We start from the raw sequence: 21,509 nt of genomic DNA, 5'->3' as shown, positions 1-21,509 counted from the left end.
TTACATTTCTTTACCACTCCAATATTTCTACATAGTATATTAAATTGGAAAATGAACTTGATATTTGGAATGTACACAATTAGTCCTTTCAATAAATATAGTTTGCATTATATTTGTTAAGCCCATTGTGTTATACAGGGTGTGAAAAAAGTTGTATTTTAAATTGTTTAATTTAATGAAAAATTCCCTAAGGGCCATTTATTGTAAGCAAATGCACTTTAAATTTGGAAAATATATTCCAAATAGTTTAAAGAATTGCTATGATATCACAAATATCCAATTCCCATATAGGGTGTTCCAAAAATCAATATACGGTGAATAATTTGTAACAATGGTCCATGTACATACATGCACAATTAGCCTACATCAATAAACTATTTAACAATAACCAGAGATCAATATGTCATCAGATTAAATCCTTTGTAATAATCTCCTTTGAGAAGATTTATTTCATTATAGATATTTCAAAGATAAAACAATTTAAAAGATCTATTTATGACAGATGAACTTTATTTTCATTCCTTTTTTCATGAATTGCAAAATTTACAGCCCATTGTATTGCATTCTGCACACATTCCACTGCATTAATTAAAAGCTCATTGAATCCTTGATTACTATGTTTATTACGATTAACTAGGCAATAGTTATATAGAAAGTTAAAAAATAAGATTAACATTATGCAAATGCATTTTTACTCCTATTAGGCAACAAAGTGCATACATTTTATTAGAACACCAACTTCCCATTGGAATTACACAGAGCTCCTCCTCTACCGGCTCCTCCTCTACCGGCTCCACCCCTGACTAATTTACCCAATTAAGCTGTTGTAATTAATTAATACATTTGTTCAACCTTATTTGTTATTATTTCATTAAATTAATAATTTATCTTCAAAATAAGACCCAAACCATTTCTTCATGATGAGAATCAGATACCACTTATTGAACATGTCATTGAAAAATTGAGTGACAACTAATCTTACAACCGGCTAGCCCATTTCTGATCTTGCATGATCGATGTCGAAAAACACTCAATTTACTTATTTAATTTTAAACGATATGTCGTTGCAAGCGAAAACGTCAAGTGAATAAACACTAGACTTAACCTCAAACAGGTGACCAATCACTATCGTGATGTCACAAAAGCTCAACACATGTACCTCTTATCGGTAACAATAGAAACAAGAAATGTCTTTAAAAAAGACAATGCCTCCAAGATACCAGTGGGCACCTTTTGTTATTAGTTAAGGAGACACTTATAATGCTAGCTTTAAGGTAACGCTATTGGATATAGATTTTTGTCTGATTGAAATATGTGAGCCCATTCTCTCCTGATTACAAGACTGAAAATTTTATTTTAATCGGATATTCGGTTACCAAAATATGGCCTGTCAAAATGGCACGTAACCAAGAAGTTGGCAACAACTTTCTTTTATTTTTGTTATGCAATGTTGTCAGGTAGGCCTTATTTTCTAATGTTCAGATCGGCTACAAAATAAGATATAAAACCCATGGATGCCTTTGGCAAATTTCCATTTGCATAAATAATTAGGGCCCTAATCAACTTTTCTAATAAGTGGCCCTAATTAATTATGCAAATTGAAATTTGCCAAAACGCAACCGTAATTTTGTAGTATAGTGTGTGTTCTACCCATGTACCATGCCTCAGTGCCATAGCTCTGTTAATTGTATCTGATTATCTGAAATCTTTACTTTGCATAATTCATGCATGTAATTAGAAAATCATCTGGCAACTGGACTTGTCAAAAATATAGAAAATAAAAAGAAAGTTGTTGCCAAGTTTTTGTTTTTGTTTCGCGCCATTTTGAAAGGCCATATCTCAAGAACCGAATGTAATCTACAGGGCATAAGCTTTAACATACTATAGTATTATTTAAATAGAAAGAAAATCTAAATTTGTGCATTAGCCAATAGGGCCACGGTCACCTAAAGCCATCTTGCAATCTTGCAGATAATTCTGATGTATGAAATAAGACCTTCAAACTTTCAGATATGAAGAGTTCCAGATGCAGGCAGCCGTTTCTGTTTTTTAAATATAGGCCTAAGTTGTATCAAGAGTCATTTCTTGTGGATTTTTTGACTGAAAATTACGATTGTAACGTTTCAGAGTAACAAATTTTCGTATCAGATTCTTTTATGCTTGTTTATTATATTTTGTATTCAGGACTAAAATAATATTAATATTATTATATTTAGGGGGGTCTTTTTATAGGCCATTACTTTTTTTGTATGTGTAATTGAATAAAAAATCAAAAACATTATTGTTTTGTTTTCTTTCCTTCATTTGTGACCCGTTACAGCGAAAGGTACCTTATGTCGGCTGCTACAAGTGTCTCTTTTTCCCCAATGTTGGCAGAAAATATCAAACAATAATGACAATCTGAAGTGGCGGTCATTTCAAATCATCTACAAGTCAACGAGGTTCAGGAATGTCCTCTCATTGTTAGTGGGTGGCTACATACCTATACAAATACAATACAATGCTTTTGTAACCCACCACTCACGCCACTTGAACAGGGATTAGCCATATCAAATAAAGACTAGAGCTGTATAACAAACAGTTCTATAGACAGGTACAAGCTTATTATCTTCTACAACAATAGGATTAATGATTGGTTTAGAATGCATTTGTTACTAGCAAAATAAGGCATATGTAGCTCCCGACTTAAGGTACCTTTTGCTGTAACGGGTCACATTTGTGCTTTGTTTTGCATCGAAAGGGCCAATATCAACACCTTGTTTGTAAGAAGTATTGTGTGGGGAAAGATGATTCTTGCATTTTATTTTTATTTTTATCTTAACAAACAAAAAGCAAATGTCTTGAAACGGTCATGGGTATGCATGCAAAAATATTGCAACAGTACTCAGTAGAATGTAAAAAACTGACATACATACCACCAACATGACCAACCACGCATGGGAATCAGGGCAGCAAATACTTTAAAACGAATTATTCCGAATTATATCAACGCAAGAAAATTGCAATACTTTAGTACATCTATTTGAACAGCAATGAAGCCGGCCATAGGCGCGGCTAGGCGTATCAACTATCATACCATACATTGCAGTTCAAATGAACCCCGTACATTGTATGGGTCTTAATTCTGCGGATGCAGAAAAATTATTTATTCTCTAATGCGTGACCTTAAACGCGAATAAAGTATTCACTTCACTGCAGCAACTGAATGCACCTCCCTCTATCAAATATCAAAGAACGGGCAAATGTGGTGAATTAATACTCAGCCTTCCGTTCCGCCTTAAAGACGTTGTGATTAATATGACTATCTAGCACAAACTTTCCGCAATCATTAGCAATCATTCCTTACGGATAAATTGAAATCATTATGAAACAATCCTATGAATACTAAAGGCATTCCCAACAAACACAGAGACAGAACTTCCTGAAGTGCACGTTGGCTACACCGGCCCATCGTGAATGTCCTGTACGCCTACATATGAATATCGAACTATTTTGACCATGACGAGTGATCACCAATTTCTTCACATTTTTATTCCAACTCACATGTGCATGAGTCACATCAATGTCAATTAATTATGAATAATTCACCATGTCTTGGATCTTGAATATGCATATCTCGTGACGTACTAACCATACGATCTCATTCAAATGCGTCAATACAACTCATGTCGTATGTATAATGTTTTAGTACAGTACATCGTCGTAAGCATTTGATAAACATCACCGCGTCAATCGGGTAAAGTGGAGACACTTCAGAAAGGAGTTATTTCTTTCATCCGCGTGTATATATTTGATAAACATCACCGCATGAATCGGAAAAGGGGTGGTTCTTCGGAAAGGATGTTATCTTTTCGGCAAGTATTTAGAATACAATAATTGCGGTGCCAAATGATGAACAAAATTTTGTGATACCTTCTGATTATTTATTAAACATAGAAAGAGTAAAAGTCATACAAATTTATACATAATATTTGTTAGAGACGTATTCAGAGTGTATTTTTAAAGGACAGTATCTGAGGAACAAAATCAGCTATGATCTTCTTATTTCATAGGGTCACTAACAAGTTAAGTTCTTATTATAGTGGCAATATATCTGGATATATACTGCTTTTGTATTGTTACTTTAAATATTTCTATGCCGCCACCTTTGGGAGCACGTGTGGCCGAGTGGATAAGGCGCCCGACTCATAATCCATAGGTTGCGAGTTCGAGCCCCGCTCGTGCCAACGTGTTGTGTCCTTGGGCAAGGCACTTTATCCTCATTGCCTACTGGGGGATGGGGTTGGGTTGGATTGGATGTTTGTATAGTTGTTTGTTTCAATGTTGCAATATTGGCGCTGATTAAGCTGCTGCCTGCTAATTGCATTGTGTCTGTTTAGGTGTGTTTAATGTACATTTTCTAGCAATTTGACCTGTGGGTCACCATTAGAGTTTGAAATAAAACCTTCCTTTTTTTTATTTAAGGAGGAAATAAGGGCTTATTTTACTTCTTTCACCCAAAAGTAACATAATTATATTCAATCTATGAATTTGACAGTTTAAAGTGGTAGACTTTTGTGGGATGGACGATCTAGAGTAATCTACCTTCAACAAGAAATTCTTTAACTTGTTATTCAACACACTTCTTTGATCATTGATAATACCTTCCTCAGTAGGAACTGGGTTAGCTCGAGTCGGTTTGGTGGTCTCTGAGCAATGGTGGAAACTGCGAAATTTTCAGTACATTTCGGACGCGTTCTATGTGCATCTAAAGTGTTTAAGATGGAGATCTTCTGATGGTGATTTCATGATTAAGTCCAGCAATAATATCAAGTTATTTGACTTTATCCAAATCTGTGTGGGTTAAAGGAACTGTTTGAACAAGAACATACTACAGATATCTGGATAAATATTTCAAACGAAGACGATAAAAAATCAGAACACGTCTAATTACATTTGAACACATCAGACGCGTTCAGGAAGCGTTTCAAATTTAAAATGTATACATCTACATCTACATAATACTCAACCAAGTTACGTGAAAGCAATACCAAGCTAAGGTGATTAAAGGGTGGGTGAGAAAAAGATATATATTACATATTATTAAGGTGGTACTACACCCCCTGATAAAGTTTGTGACTAATTTTGCATTTTTCTCAAAAAATAACTACACACTGGTAACAAAAGTGTTGTATAATATAGGGGCAAGGAATCCAATTAATTAGATTCAAAGTTGTTCATTATATTATGCTAAGAAATGAAGTACATTTTAGCGTATCGCTTGTCTTGAGTCACTGAAATTCCAGTGGAGTAACTTGATTTCTTGCCCCTATAATAATATACATAACTTTTGATACCAGAGTGTTATTATTTTTTTGAGAAAAATGCAAAAATAGTAACACATTTATCAAGGGGTGTAGTACCACCTTAATACAACTCTTTAAACATGCAGCTGATTTGGCATTATACACGACATGAAGTAGGGTGTTCCATTCTATGATTGTCCGGGTGAAAAGCTATTTTAGATGTTTATGTGAGGTGTCAGGTACAATTCTGCTTTACCCTGCGCACCCTGTATTTTCAATATAATTCTGGTTTACCCTGCGCACCCTATTTTTTAGGGTTAGTGTTAGGGTTAGGGTTATGGTTATGGTTATACTTGTGCACTGGGTATACCAGAATTATTTCAGGTGTACTCTCAATCTTTGGGGATGATAAGTTTTAGCTGTCTGTGTTTGAACATAAATCAAGAATGGGTAATTGCAATTTCATCATTTTGAATTTTATACATTGTTGTTAATCTTTGTTGCTTTCTTCGCTACTCAGGGAGGGCCACGGTAGATTTTGACTTGGGCCTATTTCAGACTGATTTTGCTTGATCGCATCACATATTACCAATGTCTTTATTTTCTAATCACTATATATAGTATTCTCTGCCCAACCTTCGGTAGCTCCATCATTATTTGTCGATGTTCTTTTATTATCATCAGAAGTTGCATAAATTGAATTGTCCATCCAGCCGCTTTCTGCGTTGTTATCTTTACCAGCGTTTTTCTTGCTTTTATCGACGCTTGCATATAAGGCAGGTTCCTGGTTCACTTCTCCGTTATCGTCAGAAGTAGCGTAAATTGTGTTATCCATCCAGCCTTCTTGAGCTGCTGACGATGAGTTTCCTTGAATCTTCTTATTTTTATCAACCTGTGCATACAGGTATTCCTTGTCCTGTTCTTGTATATCATGGTAAATATCTTCAGTCTTCGATGCCGGTTTTGTAGGTTCCACGTTCGTACCTTGTACAGTGATGTCATACGGACCGTCAAAATCAAGCCTGGGGTTTGTGGAAGACGTAGCTTCCTTATTGTGCCTGTTAACAAGGATATGTAATAAATGTAATCAAATTTTATATCTTACGCAGCTCTTATATTATAATGTAAAGAAAAGTTTACTGATCTCTTCATAAATAAAATAACGAACACGCAAGCAAGTAACTAAATAATTAAAAAATATACTCATATTGAATTGATTAATTACAGTATTCATCATCATCTTCGTCGTAGTAGCCATCGTCGTAATACTGTATAATTTACTCACCTTTTAACAAGACATACAATAACTAGCACTGCTATGATAATCAGAAATATGCCACCAATGACAGCTCCCGCTGCGATACCTGCAAAAGACGTTGTAGTAGGGTGATCTAGAGCAATTCCGTGACCGTGGAGAGCGAAGGTTCGTTTCTCAGTGGATTTGTCTTCTTCGAAGGTTAATAAAAAATTTAGCGCGGGTGCCCCACGCGAAAGTGTGGGCGGAATCCGTGAGAGCCCGAAATCCAAAATGGCCGCCGTAGGTAATTATTTTTTCAATGGTTTGACCTACAATGCTGTTCAGTATATGTTTTCTGAGGTTTTTGGGGTCGAGGAATTCATATCTGATGTCGATTTTATGATATGACCAACTTTTGACCTTCAAATCCAAGATGGCCGCCAATTATTTGAGAGCTAAGACTGTGCCCGTGACGTTGATGTAAGCATCATATCACAACGGTATTTTCTAATTGCCAAAGAGGGCGCCTTTCACTTGCACAATTTTTTTTGGAGACAGGCTGTATATTCACATTTGAATGAGTTTAGTCTATATTGGTACATGCATCACATGTTACATTATATCTCAATCTCATCTTCAGACAAGCTTGAAATGCTCCGTGTTTAAGTAAACCACCAAGTTCTGAAAGTGATGATGAGACAGAGGGTCCATTGGCACCCAACCGACCTCTCCACAAAAAAACTAAATGTGTATGGTGCATGCAGGGTGTGGATCTGAAGTACTCGAATAGACCACGGAGTAAGGTGTTCATAATCAACACACACTCAGCATAGCGCTCCTTTAAGAGTCACGCAGTCCTCATAAAAGATGGGGAGCTGATCGTCTCATACAGCTTGTTGAGTCCACGTCAGCACTGTATGTAGGATCCTTTCGCAAATTGATATCATGTTTGAGGCCGTAGATGAGACGCGCCGCCCTATTTTGAATACGCTGTAGTTTGGATAAATTGATGTTGGTGGTGCCAGCAAGGAGAGAGTTGCCGTAGTCAAGGCGAGATAATATGAGTGCACGGATGATGTGATGGCATGAGTCTGTATCTAGGAAGCGCCTGACTCGAGCAATATTGCGAAGTTGGAAGTTAAGAGTTTGGCAGAGTCCAAATACATGGTCATTCATGGATAGAGGTGAGTCAAGTTTAACGCCAAGGTTACGAACTGAAGTGGCAGGTTTAATAACAGTATCGCCAACCATAAGATGAAGTGAAGAGGAGACTAGATTGATATTGTGTGGTGAGCCAAATACAATGAACTCAGTCTTGTCCATGTTTAGTTTCAAGTTATTAGATTTCATCCAGTTGCTTAACAGCCAGCTGAGAATGGGATGGAATTTTTGGATTAAAAGATGTATACACTTGCGTGTCATCAGCGTATATGTGGTACATCAGGCCATACTTACGGATAATGCTGCCAATCGGGTAGATGTAAACAGTGAATTGAAGAGGTCCCATGATGGATCCTTGAGGGGTACCACAGTCCAGATCGGTATTATCCGAAAAACAGTTTCCAATGCACACACGGCTATGACGATCAGTTATATATAATTTAAACCAGTCTAAAGGCGGACCAGAAACATTAAACGTGGTTTGAAGACGACTGATGAGGGTGGTATGGCTTATCGTATCGAACGCCGCCGTCAGATCGAGCATGGCCATGACGACGACATGATTTTTATCCAGCTCACATAGAATGTCACTTCTAACTTTAAGTAAAGCAGTTTCTGTACTGTGGCCAGTTCGGTATGCCGACTGATGGTCTTCATACATATGATGTTCATTTAGATAGTCTTTGAATCTTGAGGAAACAATACTTTCGATGACTTTAGCGAGAAACTGAATGTTGGAAATGGGTCGGTAGCTTTTCAGGATATTTGAATCCAAATTATGTTTTTTCAACACAGGTGTAACAATGGCCTCCTTGAATGCATCAGGGAAAATGCCATCTCGCAGAGAAGCATTAACTATCTTAGTAACAATTGGAGAAACAACAGACACATTTTGCTTTAAAATCCAAGTTGGAAGTGGATCAAGATTGCAAGACGTATTTGCAAGTTTGCCGATAACCGTTTCAACCTCATCAACTAACGCAGGGACAAAACAAGTCAATGAGTCTGTTGTTTGACCACTGAATTGAACCATACAGTCATTACCAATACATATATCAATATCAAATTCGGCACTGATTTTATCAATTTTGGATTTTAAAAAGCAAGCAAATTTATCAGCAAGTTCGGCAGCAGATTCATGGATTGGAAGACATTTACCAGATCTGTTTAGAAGGCCGTTAACTGTACTGAAAAGATCTTTACTATTCGCATTAGCCAGTTTGGACTTGAAGAACTTTGTTTTAGCCTGAAAAATAAGATCACTGACATGGTGCACCTGATCCAGATATGCAGAACGATCATGCTCACAACCGGACTCGCGCCATTTGCGCTCTGATCTCCTGCGCACCCGCTTAGCTTTCCTTATTTCTTCATTGTACCAGGGAAGCCTACAGCGAGCAGCAACAAGTTTTGTTGAAAGAGGAGCATAATTATCAAGCAGGTTGGTATATATTTCAGAAAAACTAGATACAATATTATTAACATTATCAGAGTGAGGTAATTTTGAAAGACTACTGGCAAGATCACCAGCAAACACTTGATTGTCAAAATCACGGAAATTACGCAAGGTACGGTAAGTTTTGGGAAGATCAGGTTTGATATAATCAAGCTTACACGTAACAATAAAGTGGTCAGACATTGGAGGAATTTTAACATCCCAATCAATAATATTGACGTCATTGACTCTAGATATTATAAGATCTAATGTGTTACCCAGCTTGTGGGTAGGTTTGGTTACATGTTGATTAAAACCATTAGTACAGAGAGAAGTCATAAATTTACCAACCTCTGGTTTAGCAGGACGATTTACATGGATATTTAAATCGCCAAATATAAGAACCTTATTGGCCAAAGATGACACTTCATCTAAGAGGGAATCAAAATCTTTAAGAAAATCATTTGTGCGAAGTTTGTTGACACTGGATGGGTAAGGTCTATAGATGGAAATGAGTATTAAACCAGTACGCGAGTCTTTGACGCATGACATCTCAAATGTTTTGAAACTTAAATCCATTGGGACAATGGACAGATTCAAAACAGATCGGTACAATACGCCAATTCCACCATAGCCTTGTTTTCCACCACCACGAGGGAAATTAAGATATAAATAACCAGGAGGAGTGAATTCATTAATTACAACATCTTCAGTATTGGTTAACCATGTTTCTTGTAACAGAAAAATGTCAATACAGTTATCCAATATAAAGTCACAAATAACAAACGTCTTTTTCCTGATGGATTGAACATTCCATGAATACACTGTCAAAAAACGATCAACATGAGAAAATGTGCGAAAATTAACTGGTTTACTACTGGGAGTAGAGTTGCATTGTGGTCTGTTTGAACCAAGAACAGGAATTATGTTGTCGGAACGACTGTTATCAACTGGAGAGATGGAGTAAAGTTCAGGAGTAGGTCTGTTGGCATGTTTACGTCTTCCAGCCCGTACCCCTCTGTGTGTCGGTTTACAAGTTTTCTTGTTTATACCAAGGGCAACAATATGATTCCATAAATGTTGAGGTAGACGACGGTTTATGCAAGATTTTGCAATGTTATTGAGCTCAGTCTGATTGTAAAAAACAGATGAAGAGTTGTGAGAATTGTGGTCAGTGTTTTCAGTAAGCGGCCCTGGATTTGGGTTAACATCACCAGCTTTAAGAATGTCATCTTGAAAAGTAGCACTTGCATTTGCATAATATGCAATTCTAGTGTTGAGGAACCGGGAGTGTTTTAGATGAGTAGTACCATGCTGGTACTTGTGGGAGTGCACTATAGTAGTAGTGGTGTATTTGGTCAAGCATGGGATAAGGCCCAGCAAGATTAACAAAAATACAACCTTGAAGCACTGCATCATCCAAGCCAAGATGAATAGAACAGATCAATAATCCTTTAAAGCAGACATGCAGCAACTGAAGGTCAACAGGATGAGTACAACTACACCAATGATCAATCAGTCTCGCACAGTTACTGATGAAAAGTCTGCAGAATTCTGATGCCCAATCTGTAACTCCGTACAATTATATATACTGATTACCCTCCGCACTGGGAACCATAAGGGTGTGATGCCTCGTTGTATAAAACTAAGATATAAATGCACACAGGGTGCGCCAGGGCATTCCGCGACAAAACAAAATGTGTTTGGTGCATTCAGGGTGTGGACACGAAGCACCCGAATAAAGCGCGGGGTATAAGCTGTTCAGAATCAACACACACTACTCAGTATGGCGCTCCTTTAAGCGCCACACAGTCCTCATAAAAGATGGGGAGCTAAGGGATCGTCTTACACAGCCTCTCGAGTCGGCACTGTCGGATCCTTTTGCAAATGATATCATGTACCAACAAGTATGTTGCTTGAAGCACGTCAATCACACACAATTAAAATTAGATGATGTAATGCATCTTCAGAATGTATGTCTCGCAGAGTCAAGAAATTTGTTCTTTAGACATGTGGATGGATTCGATCCTTCACCGAGCACGAGATCCGTTCCCGAGGCCCTCTTATTCCCTCTGTTACTTCTGTTGCATTGCCTGTCGTAGTACCGATCTTGAAGTCGTCAGTGCAGACGATAACAATGGCTGGCTTGCTGTCTGCAATCTCCTGCGGGCATGTTGCTGATGCTTCAAAGGCCATTAGAGTCCAGTGATGTTAAAGTCAGCATTGTTGATGCAGACACGACTCTTGTGTAGAGTTCCACTAGATCTTTACTCCTTGTCATACAAGGGTCAATGATGCCCAGGTTGATAACAGTGGTGGTGATCTATTCAGTGCTGTGATCATGGAGGCCCGACTGAGTATGGAATGGTTAATTTAGGCTGTTTTAGCCAAGTCGACAGCTTTAACTTTTAACTAATTAACTCACAGCGGTCTTCGTCTTCTTCAAGATTATCGATATGAGGTGGCCAGGCGACAGTAGATGTGTCTTTGATCTTCTGAGACAGCCGCCGTGCCAGGTTCTTCTGGAAGAGCTGCTTATTACTGATACCAAGTGATGAAATGGCAGCCTCAATGTCATCACCTTGACCTACCTTGACCTAAGGCGTCGGCACGGGTGGATCATTCTGCCTTGCCATCTGTGTCATGATGCTTTGCCAAGTTGTTCTCTGTTTTGCTAGCCTTCCAGCTTCTACCAGGGATGTCAAGTTAATGGTTGAGGAATCTGTCTTTATGCAATCCATCCATCTCTTTGCTGGTCTTCCTTTTGGTCTCTGTGGGAGTACACTTGCTTCCAGGAGGATTTTGGGGTATCTTGTGTTTGGCATTCTTTGGATGTGTCCAAAGAACCGCAGGCGTTTCTGAGTTACTCTGTTTAAGATGGTGTGGTTCATTTCTAGCGATTGGCGGATGGTTGAGTTTTTAATTTTGTCTAAACGAGATACTCCCAGGATTTCTCTCAGACACATCATCTCGAAGACAAGCAGACGGTTCTCATCTTCCTTTTTCAAGGCCCAGGTTTCTGCACCATATAGCAGGATGGAAAGAACAAGTATTCTGTACAGTTCAACTTTGGTTGAGCGGCGAATATCCTTTGCACTCCAGATTGGTTGTAATCTTTGAACTGCTAGATATTTTGCCCCCGAGGTAGATGAATTCGTTTACTTGATTTAGATTTTGTCCATTAATATTGATGTTGAGCTGGATTTCTTGTCGACTGATGACTTGAACTTCTGTTTTGGAGATGTTGATCTTAAGCCCTAGGTTGGAGCTATTTTTGAATACTTTGTACACAAAAGTTTGGAGGTCCCTGGGTGTTTCTGCTATAAGAACAATTTCGTCGGCGAAGCGGAGGTTTGAAATAAGCTGGCCTTGGATATGTGCTCCTATGGTGATGTTATCAGTTGCATAAAGCATAACCAGTTCGAGGAGGATATTGAAGAGTTGGGGCGAAATTACGCATCCTTGGCGTACACCCACTGTTGTATGGAACCATTCCGTAAGGTCACTATTTACTCTCACTGCATTGTTGGATTTGCATATTTATATTTATTATCTTAAGCGGAAACCCAAAAAAGCTGAGTGCTTTCCATACGCCCTCTTGCCATACCGAGTCGAAAGCCTTCTCAAAGTCTATATAACAACAGAATAACTCCTTTCCCTGTTCAAGATATTTTTCTGTAATTTGTCGCAGTGTGAACAGTTGATCCACAGTCGACCTTCCTGGGCGGAATCCCGCTTGAGATTCTGAGATCACTTCTTCAGCTTTCTTTATCACCTCTTCCCCCAATATCATAGACCCACTCACTCGTGTTCTTCTCTTGTCTCTTGATACTCATTAATGAGCATTGAGCAGGTCCTTGAGATTGGACGATTTTACAGCACCCACTGCATAGCCATAGTCACTATGCATCGCATAGTCTCCTATAGAGAGGGGCTGCAGTGAACGGATCATGTGCTCAGTGATGAAGATGATCGAATCCACGTGTCGAAAGAACAAATTCTTCACCTCTGCGAAACGATCCCTCGGCTCCCTATTTTTTACGAGGACTGTGTGGCTCTTAAAGGAGCGCCATGCTGAGTGTGTGTTGATTATGAACAGCTTACCCCGTGGTCTATTCGGGTGCTTCAGATCCACACCCTGCACGCACCATACACATTTAGTTTTTTCGTGGAGAGGTCCACGCACAGATGAACGCGGGCTCTTGGGTGCCAATGGTCCCTGTCTCATCATCACTTTCATTACGTGGTGGTTTACTTGAACACTGAGCCTTTACAAGCTTGTCTGAAGATGATATTGAGATATAATGTAACATGTGATACATGTATTGACTTCTAGACCCATATTACCTTGAAGAGATGTTGTAAAAATCACCATATTCATTCATTCATTCATATTTTATTTTGCCAATCACCAATCAATAATACAATGTACAAATGTAATTCAATAATGATAAGCAGAAGCAATAATAGTGATAATGATAATAAAATCATGGTAATAAATAACTAATATAATAACAATAGTAACATTGAATCAACCTGAAAATATAGGGTTAAATCAGGTGATTGACGAGGACCCTGCTAAACGCGGAGCGTGGGGGTGCAGGGCCCTCTTAAATAGTTACCAAACAGACAGACATACAGACAGACAGACAAACACAAAACAGATGATCCGATTTAACACGAGGATGATAGTTAAGATAGAAGGAATGAAGTTGAAGTAAAACTATGGCTCCTGAAGACTAAGGATGAGAGGGTGTGAGCAAGTACTTACTAAAAAAATGGATTGAACTAAAGTACAAAAGAAGAACGAAATGTATCGTTAAGGTATTAGATGCCCTCTGTGTAACCACAAATGATATATTTCTTAAAGTTGGATTTGAAGGTAGCAAGAGTCCGAGTCGATTTGGGAGAAGAAGGGAGTTCTTTCCGTAGTATGGGACCTTGCGTTTTGGAAGAATTGTTTGCAAGGGCAGTGTTAGAAGGAAAGATAACATGTTCGTGAACATTCCTGGTATTGTAAGAGTGAGACAGAGTGAGAGTGTTGAAAAGTTGTCAGGGACTAGATCCGGAGGAAGAAGGTCATTATGAAATTGATACATGAATGAAGCCAGTTGGAGTCTATAGAGATCACGAACTTTCAAAGTGCGTAGTGAAGAGAAGAGCGGGTCTGTATGGGCAAGCCAGAGGGAATTGGTACAGCTTCTGATCACTCTCTTTTGAAGAAGAAATGCAGAGTCTAAGTTGGCATTGTTAGGATCAGCCCACACGAGGGCCCCATAGGATAGATAGGGAAGAACCAGAGAGTTGTATAGAGTGGTAAGTGAACTAGAAGGAAGAAAATGGCGGACCTTTCGAATCACACCGTTGTATTGCACCGTTGCCATGAGAGATTATGATCTATTAATAGGCCTAGGAATTTAGTTGTATTAACATTTTCAATTGGGGTATCATCTATTTTAATATCATATTTAATATCAGGCTTATTACTATGTTTATTTTTAAATATAATATAATTAGTTTTCTTTATGTTTAGCGATAATTTATTCAGTTTAGTCCAGTTTGATATTATTTTTAGATCCCTATTTATGTTTTGTTGGAGTATCTGAGGGTCAGAGTGAGAAAATAAAATGTTTGTGTCATCTGCAAATAAAATGAAGTGAGGAGTGGAAGTAGTGCAAGGGAGGTCGTTGATATAAAGTAAGAAGAGTAGAGGACCCAAGATAGATCCCTGGGGCACACCACAGGTTACATTAATGGATTTAGAAAGGCAGTTATTGAAGATGACACGTTGATTTCTACCAGAAAGATATGCTTTGATCCAATCGTTAGCAAGGCCTCGGATACCATAGTGGTGAAGTTTTTGAAGAAGAATGTTGTGGTTTATGGTATCAAAGGCCTTACTCAGATCTAAGAAGATACCAATGGTGTGCAGCTTGTTGTCAAGATTTTGAATAATTTTACAGTAGAGGTCATTAACTGCCATATTAGTTGATCTGTTTGGTCTAAATCCAAATTGATGCTTCGAAAGGATATTATTTTTAGTTAGAAAATCCTGGATCCGGGTATACACTGTTCTTTCCAAGAGTTTGGAAATGGCGGGAAGGATGGAAATAGGCCTATAGTTTGTGAAATCATGTTTATCACCAGCTTTGAAGATGGGAGTAACATTAGCACATTTCAAAGAGACAGGAATAGTGCCCGTTGAGAAGGAGAAGTTGAATATGAATGAAAGAATATGGTTGATTGAGGGAATAATTTGTTTCAGGAGAATGTTAGTGATGTCATCATTACCACTACTATGGCTATTTTTCAGATCGGAAGCTAATTTGGTGATTTCTTCTGGTGAAGTTGGTCCAAGGAAAAACTGTGAGGAAAGTCGTTAGATGAAAAGGAGTGTTTGAAATGCGGAGGGGGATCTGGGATTTTCCAGCAAGAGTACTACCAATGTTAGCAAAAAATGAATTGAAACTTTCAGCGATTTGTTTATTATCAGTAATTTTAGAGCCATCATCAGTCATGAAAAAGTCAGGTGATTTAGATTTTTTATTACGTCCAAGTAGATTATTTAATGTTTGCCACAATTTTTTAGTATCACTTTTATTATTTTCAATTTTATTTGTAATGAATTTCTTTTTACTTGTTCTTAGAAGTAAATTTAGATAGTTCCTATATTTAGTGTATTTATTTTTATTATCAGGAGTTGGTTTTTGAGTATACATTTTATATAGTTTATCTTTTGTTTTAATTGATTTAATAAGTCCTTTGGTTACCCAAGGTTTTTTAGGCGTATTACGTTTAGAGATAGTTTTAGTTTTAACAGGGCAGTGTTAGTTGAGAAGTTCAGTAAACTTATTAATGAATTTATTATACGCGACATCAGGGTTGGGTGAGCATTCAACAAAGTTCCAGTCGACAATTGAGAGGGCATTCTTCAATCCATTGATGTTATTAGGATGGAACTGGCGTCTCTTATAAGTGTATTGTTTTTTAATTGATTCAGTTCTATGTGTGTGTTTTTTAATTGATTCAGTTCTATGGGTCTGTTGTGTGGTGAAAACTGGGAAGTGATCAGACAAATCGGTGATGATGATACCGGAGTTTATAATGATATCGAGGTCATTGGTGAAAATGTGATCAATCAGCGTGGCCGTGGTAATACCATGGATGTTAGTCTTGATACGCGTGGGGCGATCGATACAGGGAATGAAATCATGTGAATAAAACAAGTTAAGAAATTCAGAAACTCGAGAGTTGCTTTCGTGAACGAGAAGATCTAGATTGAAATCACCCATCATGTAGCATGTTTTTTCTCACCAGATATAGTGTCAAGCGTGTTACTTAGCTGGGAAAAAAAGTCTTTGAAAATGACATACTCGGGCTTGTAAATTATGCCGATGATAAAGGTGTTACAGTTATGGGTAACTTCTATAAACAAAGAATCACAATCAGCACAGTCGATACAAAGGTCAGGTCTATTGGAGTAGCTGAGATCGGAATTGATGAATAAGGAGACCCTTCCACCACGCCGCCCTTGCCTGATACTATTTTCAATAGAATAATCACCATATTTGTCAAGTTCAGACCAGTTTTTCGTTTTTGTTTGTAAACTCTCCCATTTAGCATGTTTACCTTGGACGATAGTATCAGACGACTTAGGCCTTACACGACATGCCACATTTCAGTACTGTTAGGAGATGATTTCGCTGTAGGCAACAAGCAAGCAGTGTTATAGGTGATCTATGCACATGTCGCATAGAATGTCTTTAATGCTGCATTCATTCATTGTTGATAGGTTTGTAGAGCAAAACACACGTATACCGGAAACCAATATAGACTAAATTCATTCAAATAATGTGAATATATATGAAGAGCTTATTTCCAAACCGTGTTAAGTCCACAAGATTCACTTTGAAGAAAATCAGGAATTTTCTTTATGGCAATGAAATAAAGTTCGATTTATATAAAATTACAATGAAGTGAAGGTGACATATATAGGACCATAAAAACATGTTAAGTTAAAATCTAGAGACTTTTGATTTTTTTTTAATGAATTAATTTGTTTTAAAAATAGCACGGACTTAACACGTTTTGACACAAAACGCAATTTCTGGCATGGACTTAACACATTTTGACACAAAACATAGCATCTGTAACACAGAACTAACCATATTTTTCTCAAACTAGTCTTAAAAGATAACAAATTTATTAAAAACATACAAAATGTGATTCTCTCTACTATAAAACACAATTAATGCCACAAAACATCATTTCACTGACAATAAGTGATGACCCGAAATACCCACTTGTTTTATCACATTATCATTTATCATACACGTAATTCCCCCCTCCCCCTATGCTGCCACCATAATCTCATATTGACAGCCGTAGGTTTTTAAGTCTTTAAGTCCTAAGTTTTTTTTATACCTTTAATTTTAAAATAATACATTGAATTTAGTAGCACATTTTGATAATCATACAAAATAATACTATCAAAAACTAACTCTACCACCATCCTCTAACATTAATTCTACCATCACAACCTCTCCCCCTTCCCACCCTTTCTGGAGGTATCTGTCAAATATTCAAGAAATCCCATACAAACTAGGCCTACTAATTATTTAAAAAACAAAAACAACAACAACAACTTTTTATGCAGAACAAATTCAGGTATACTAGTCTCGGGACCAAACAATGTTAATTTGTTATCAATCATGCAGAACTTGGGCGATTAACTATTGGAAGCCCTATGCCGTGCTTCTTGCCTACAAGCTGCCCACGAGGGCATTTTACGTGGACTTAACACAGTTTGCTACCAAACTGGATTGGACTTAACACGTTTTGGAAAAAAATCGATACTTTGTGTGTCAATATTTCGGGACTTGACCAAATTTGGAAAAAAACACACACATAGCCCTAGTTAATCACTACCCATTTTCATCAAAATCTCAATTTTGAAGGTGGGTGGACTTAACACGGTTTGGAAATAAGCTCTTCATATGTATATGTGCGGGGTGTGTGTGTTTGCCAGAATGGGGTATTCATTAGAGGCTATTATGAAGACTCTACGACTACACGGCAGCCATCTTGGATTTGAAGGTCAAAAACAGGTCAAATCATTATTACTTGTAGTTTTTAGTGTCCATCACTCAACTCGGCATGTTGACAGCTTGAATTAGAGCCTATTACGAAGGCTCTACGACAAATGTGAAAATTTGACCTTTCTGAGCTGAAAATCGGCGGCCATCTTGGACTTGAAGGTCAAAAATAGGTCAAATCATTATTACTGGTAGTTTTAAGAGTCAATCACTCAACTTGGCATGATGAGAACTTTAATTAGAGCCTATGAAGGCTATACGACAAATGTAACAATTTAACCTTTCTGGGCTGTAAATTGGCGGCCATCTTGGATTTGAAGGTCAAAAGTTAGTCATATCATAAAATCGACATGATATATGAATTCCTCGACCCAAAAAACCTCAGAAAACATATACTAGCTGAACAGCATTGTAGGCCAAACCATTGAAAAAATATTTTTTTTAATTTTTGGATTTCGAGCTCTCACGGATTCCGCCCACACTTTTCGCGAGGGGCACCCCCGCTAATTTTTTTTTTATTAACCTTCATAGGAGACAAATCCACTGAGAAACGAACCTTCGCTCTCCACCTTCGCTCTAGATCACCCTACTATTGAGCTGTTATAAGGGGCGCATCATATGAATTCTAGGGGGCATAACATGAAAGTTGTTTTGAAAAACTTCGTACACCCACTATTGAGACGAAAACAAATTTCGTCCCACTAGATACCCAAAAACACACACACAAAATTTCGCCCACGCCATCACTGTATAAAGGTAAACCTAAAATTCCGCCCGGAAAAAAAATCCAAGCTCCATCTAATACTGTGCGCCTAGACATGTTTCATGTGCTTCTCCTATAATATTGTCTTTTTTCTAATAAATCAAGCAACCACGTCACTCATTTTGACATGGCTTTGATAAGAGTGGATGTTTGCAAGCAGATGGTTGAATTTTAGTAAAATAATACAATATTATACTTTATTTACCTGCATTATTCTTCTTCAATTGTTGACCTGCATTTTCTTGATTGCTTGTTGATAAAGAAGTTGGTGTTGATTTTGCTGGCGTTGCAGTTCCATTTGGAACTCTAATTACAGCTATAAATATACAATAAGTTGATTTGCGTTTATAAGTGACAGAATTGCCGTGAATATATTTCAATTACACAACCGGTATACATATATATATATTGAATATAGTTAATTTATTTTGATTCAGTTTATTTAGTTTAATCAGCATTGATTATTAGGGCGAACTTTAAAAATTTGTGGCATAAATTTATAGTAAAAACGGAGAAATAGCACGAATGAGAAAATGAAGATGGTAAAGACAACGTGTAGATAGAGATGCATATTAGTACCTGTTTGGCACAGGTCACCGGTATATCCTGAAGCACAGCGACAAATGTAAGAACCTATTCTATCTTCACAAGTCCCATCGTTCATACAAGGGGATGGAGTACATACGTCATTATCTGTTAACAAAACCATAAAAACTTGAAAAAATTGTTTGAAGAAGTTAATCTATACACGACGAGCGATAATAACCTGCCAAGTTTATGCATCATGATTGTACGTTAAAGTCAACATTTTCATATCTCTAATAACATCAGCATAATTATACATACGTATTTGGCATATGTCACCGGTATATCCCGTATCACATCGACAACTGAAACCCTAGCAGAAATTCTATACAGCAAGAAGTGTATCAAAAGTGTATCAAAGTGTATTAAAACTGTATCAAACGGCAATTTGATACAGTTTTGATATACAAAGGGTGTATTGAAAATGTATCAACTGAAAATATAGGGTATCAAAACTGTATCAAATACCACCTAACTGTATCAAAAATGTATCAAAAGTGTATCGAATTTGAAGTTAGTTAATTTTGGCCATGCTTGTGGTGTATCAAAAGTGTATCAAATTGGATTTTGCAGTTTTTTAGTGTATGTAAAGTGTATCAAAATGAACTTAGTTCATTTTTGGTGCTAGATGTATATCAAAAGTAGTGTATTAAATTGGACTTTGCCTGTTTTTTAGTGTATGTAAAGTGTATCAAATTGAACTTAGTTAATTTTTGGTGGCTAGAGGTATATCAAAAGTATATCAAATTGGACTTAGTCCAATTCTGGCTGCCTACAGTGTATCAAAAGCGTATTAAATTGGACTTAGTTTATTTTGGGTGGCTAGAGGTATATCAAAAGTGTATCAAATTGGGCTTTCATAAACTGACCTTTTGTAGTGTATCAAAACTGTATCAATAACTGATCACATGTCTAGATAATGACTCATCATTTTCAAATTTGCCCATGTGGCATGCATGCAGTTAACACCAGGATTTACATTTGGAAATGTACTGTATTTTAGAGCAAATTATGGTGTTTTATTTATCATGATGAAGATACAAACATGCTTGTAGACTGCACATTAGGTTACAATGTAGTTGTAATCAGGGACTGTGATTAAAGAGGATATTTTATTGACTTTCTGATAAGGTAAGCTTACTATATATTATATAGGGCCTCTATGTATATATTATTAAGCATGAATAATAGCACATGCCTGTATAGTAAAAAAAAACCTGCTGAATCTTTTTTGTTATTGGTAGCCTTTTTGTCTCTTTTTTGAGGGTAACAACTTCAGTGACAAGCACTGCTTTCCAAGCAGGCCTTCTGATGTATGTATGTTCCATTTTGGTTGGGTTTTGCTTCTTTTTTGCAATACTTTCTCACACATTTGTCCTATTGCGTTGTAATTTTGAACGTTGATAGGGGGGAAGTGCATTGAGCTGTTCCGTGATGGGGGAAAGTGCTAGAGGTCAGCATTGGCAGTAGAGGGCAGTGTTGAATTTGAGCTTGATTAGACTAATTTCAAAATTTGACCTTTGACCCCTTCACTTTAAGCTTTAGGGTCATATGTATATAGTGTATATATAAAGTGTATAAAAATGTATCAAAAGTGTATAAAAACTGTATCAAAAGTGTATCAAAAACTGTATCAAAACTGTATCAAAAGTATATAAAAAACTGTATCAAAAGTGTATCAAAAAATGTATCAAAAGTGTATCAAAAAAACTATCAAAAGTGTATCAAAAAAACTGTATCAAAAGTGTATCAGAAAACTATATCAAAAGTGTATCAAACGGCATGTATCAAAAATAGGGCGGTCCCACTGGCCAGCATTAGAATTGGAATGCTGATTTGATACAGTGACATATTTGATACACTTTTGATATAATTATGTATAAAATGTGTATGAAATGAAAGGATAAGAATTTCAACGCTAATTTGATACAGTTTAAATTGGAACGCT

The 21,509-nt window shown here is 37.1% G+C and overlaps 1 protein-coding gene across 1 annotated transcript; it reads right to left on the bottom strand.

Annotated features, from left to right (window-relative positions):
* Positions 1–3,140: 3,140 nt before the first annotated feature.
* On the bottom strand, positions 3,141–19,851 carry LOC140164566 (uncharacterized). Its single transcript, XM_072187873.1, has 5 exons — positions 19,823–19,851; positions 19,556–19,669; positions 19,182–19,292; positions 6,571–6,649; positions 3,141–6,343 (listed from the first exon to the last, which is right to left on the bottom strand). Exons 2-5 carry the CDS (start codon positions 19,638–19,640, stop codon positions 5,890–5,892), a joined length of 729 nt encoding a protein of 242 aa, XP_072043974.1. The 5' UTR covers positions 19,641–19,669; positions 19,823–19,851; the 3' UTR covers positions 3,141–5,889.
* Positions 19,852–21,509: the final 1,658 nt, after the last annotated feature.

Source organism: Amphiura filiformis, chromosome 11 (genome assembly GCF_039555335.1).
Source record: "Amphiura filiformis chromosome 11, Afil_fr2py, whole genome shotgun sequence".
Lineage (NCBI taxonomy): Eukaryota > Metazoa > Echinodermata > Ophiuroidea > Amphilepidida > Amphiuridae > Amphiura > Amphiura filiformis.
This window is presented reverse-complemented; position numbering and strand designations above follow the sequence as displayed.

Bases quoted from the DNA above. Each gene is read 5' to 3' on its own strand.
- LOC140164566 (XM_072187873.1), bottom strand. From the start codon at position 19,640: ATGAACGATGGGACTTGTGAAGATAGAATAGGTTCTTACATTTGTCGC. The intron at 19,293-19,555 runs GTACTAATATGC...GTATATTTATAG, and splicing joins CGGTGACCTGTGCCAAACAG to CTGTAATTAGAGTTCCAAAT. The intron at 6,650-19,181 runs GTAAATAAAGTA...CGTCTTTTGCAG, and splicing joins ATTGAAGAAGAATAATGCAG to GTATCGCAGCGGGAGCTGTC.